At 35.5% G+C, this 2516-nt stretch overlaps 1 protein-coding gene across 1 annotated transcript in view; it reads left to right on the forward strand.

Annotated features, from left to right (window-relative positions):
* The window catches only part of LOC107676929 (exocyst complex component 4-like), a 143094-nt gene that overhangs the window by 118730 nt on the left and 21848 nt on the right, over positions 1 to 2516 (forward strand). The window contains exons 13-14 of the mRNA XM_016471670.1: positions 711 to 866; positions 1987 to 2165. Coding sequence (XP_016327156.1) covers positions 711 to 866; positions 1987 to 2165 — 335 coding nt within the window. The remainder of the gene's footprint in view (positions 1 to 710; positions 867 to 1986; positions 2166 to 2516) is intronic.

The raw sequence follows: 2516 nt of genomic DNA on the forward strand, positions 1-2516 counted from the left end.
TGTTATGTTATGTTATGTTATGTTATGTTATATGTTATATAGTTGTTATGTTATATAGTTGTTATGTTATGTTATGTTATGTTATATTATTGTTATGTTATGTTATGTTATGTTATGTTTATGAAGTGCCAAGCAGGAAATAATTATATAAAATCTGAATGTATAAATGTAAATTGTGAACATATAGAAGTAAAATATAAATCAGAATTTAAAGATAAAATTCTTTATATATAAATGTAAATTGTGAATATGTAGTTATAATTCTGAATATATTGATATTTAATTGCAATATGTAGATGTAAGTCTTCTATATATTTAGAATTACAGCTATATATTCTGATTTACATTTATATATTCAGATTTATAAAAATTTGTTCTGATTTACTTATATATTTACAATTTACATATATATATTAGTGCTGTCAAACGATTAATCGCATCCAAAATAATCGCATCCAAAATAAAAGTTTTTGTTTACATAATATATGTGTGTGTACTGTGTATATTTATTATGCATATATAAAGACACACATATACAGCATATATTTTGAAAATATTTATTTACATGTATATATTGATATTCATTTAAATTATATCATATATAAATATGTTTAATATATAAGCGTAGCATATTTTTCTTAAATAAATATGCATGTGTGTGTATTTATGTATACATAATAAATATACACAGTTGTGTGTGTGTGTTGTAGAGGTATGGCACAGTGCGAGGAGAAGCTGACCATTAGTGCGTCCTGGGCTAAAGATGAAGATATCAGCCGCCTGCTGCAGTCTCTGCCCAACTGGGCCAGCATGCCCCAACCCAGACAGCTCCGACAGAAGAGGGAAGAGGAAGAGGACTTCACACGGTGAGAGCACACGCTAATTCACACATACATACTACAAATACACAATGTCCCCAATGTGAGCTCACCACACAGATTCATCACAGAGCACACAGTATATACAAACACACTCACACACCTCCTATCAGCTCACATCCGAGCAGGTTAATGCACAGGCAGAGATGCCGTGGGACATTTGCTGTGTAACACAGATCCACAGGCCTCTACGTCCTGTAAAGAGATCAATAAACACACTTATGTACTCAACTTCAGAAATTGCATTTGGGCTTTCTGTCTTCGTCAAAAATGAAGGTTATTTTTAGCTGTTAGACACAGGCAAAGCACTTTGGTATTCTGCTTGTGTGCTGTGTTACAGAGGATGAAATCTGGCCCGTATAGCCTCCGCAGACATCTTTGAACAAGAACAAATTCAACTGCAGGCAGTCACACTATCTGCCGGAACATTCCAGCATCCCAAGCACACACGCAATTCTGTTTTCAATTCACTTGCTCGCTTTATCTCCCTCCCTTTCTGCCTTTTCCTCTCAAGTGCACACTTGAATTAAAGAAGACACAAGTATGAGGAAAACTGTGATTGGACGAGAGGGAGGGGGGCCTTCGTTTTTATCAAAATTGCCCTCAAAGTGTTCTCCCGTCGGTTTGGATGTGCCATGGCCTGCAATTGTACAATAAATAAATGAATTGGTTATGTGGGACAGAAAAATCCAATCTAGCCGACCTGTTGAAACTAAGCGCAGACAGCGAGCGGGAGGCTTTTATTATATAAATGACCCTGACAGTTTCATCAGCTAAAGAGGGATTACGCCACATGTATGGCAATCCTATACAGAGTGATAAAAGCTTGTTAAAAAGTCTTCCGTTCAATAGACGCTGCATTTTATCGTAAGGAATTTCACAGTGCTCAGAAATGAGCCGCGTGGATTTTTTTCTCCCACATTCATCACAGACCTGTAGAGAAGGAGGTCAAAGAAACTACTGACTTTATAGATTTGCTTGAGCATCATTCATCTGAATGTGCCTTAGAAGCTCAGCATCAGCTGCTGCTGTAGTTATGAGAAGGAGAGTAAGGGAAAGCACACGTTAAAACACAAATGTTCATTATTTCTCCTTCTGTCTCTCACAGGGCGGCATTTGCCAAGGAGTCGGAGGTTTTGACGGGGAATCTGGGTGATAAGCTGATTCCTCAGAATGAGATTCTGAGGGACGTCAGTGATCTGAAGGCTCTCGCTAACCTGCAGGAGAGCATGGAGTGGCTTGGCACTCGCCTCAGGGGCTTCTTCAGCAACCTGCCCCAGAGCTCCAGTGAGTGTGTGTGTTTATGGTTTGGCTGGAGGTTTGTTCAGTGAAAGTGTGTCACAATGTTTTGTGAGTCAAAATGTTTTCTAATTTTTTTTCCTCATCATACAACAATTTGATAAGTGATCATTTGAATTGAAAAATTAACTTGATTTTGAGTATCTGGTATGTGAACTTTTTTAAAACAATAAAAAAAAAAATTATAAATAGTAATAATATTATATTTTATCAATTTTTAGTAAGTTTTTCCTTAATGCTTGAGCTGACTGTGTATTTCCAGTACAATTTCATTAGTATGTATTTATTTATTTATATTTAAAAAGTTATATTAAATTATATTTTAAAATGTAAAATATT

Source organism: Sinocyclocheilus anshuiensis, unplaced genomic scaffold, assembly GCF_001515605.1.
Source record: "Sinocyclocheilus anshuiensis isolate Anshui unplaced genomic scaffold, SAMN03320099.WGS_v1.1 scaffold380, whole genome shotgun sequence".
Classification (NCBI taxonomy): Eukaryota; Metazoa; Chordata; class Actinopteri; order Cypriniformes; family Cyprinidae; genus Sinocyclocheilus; species Sinocyclocheilus anshuiensis.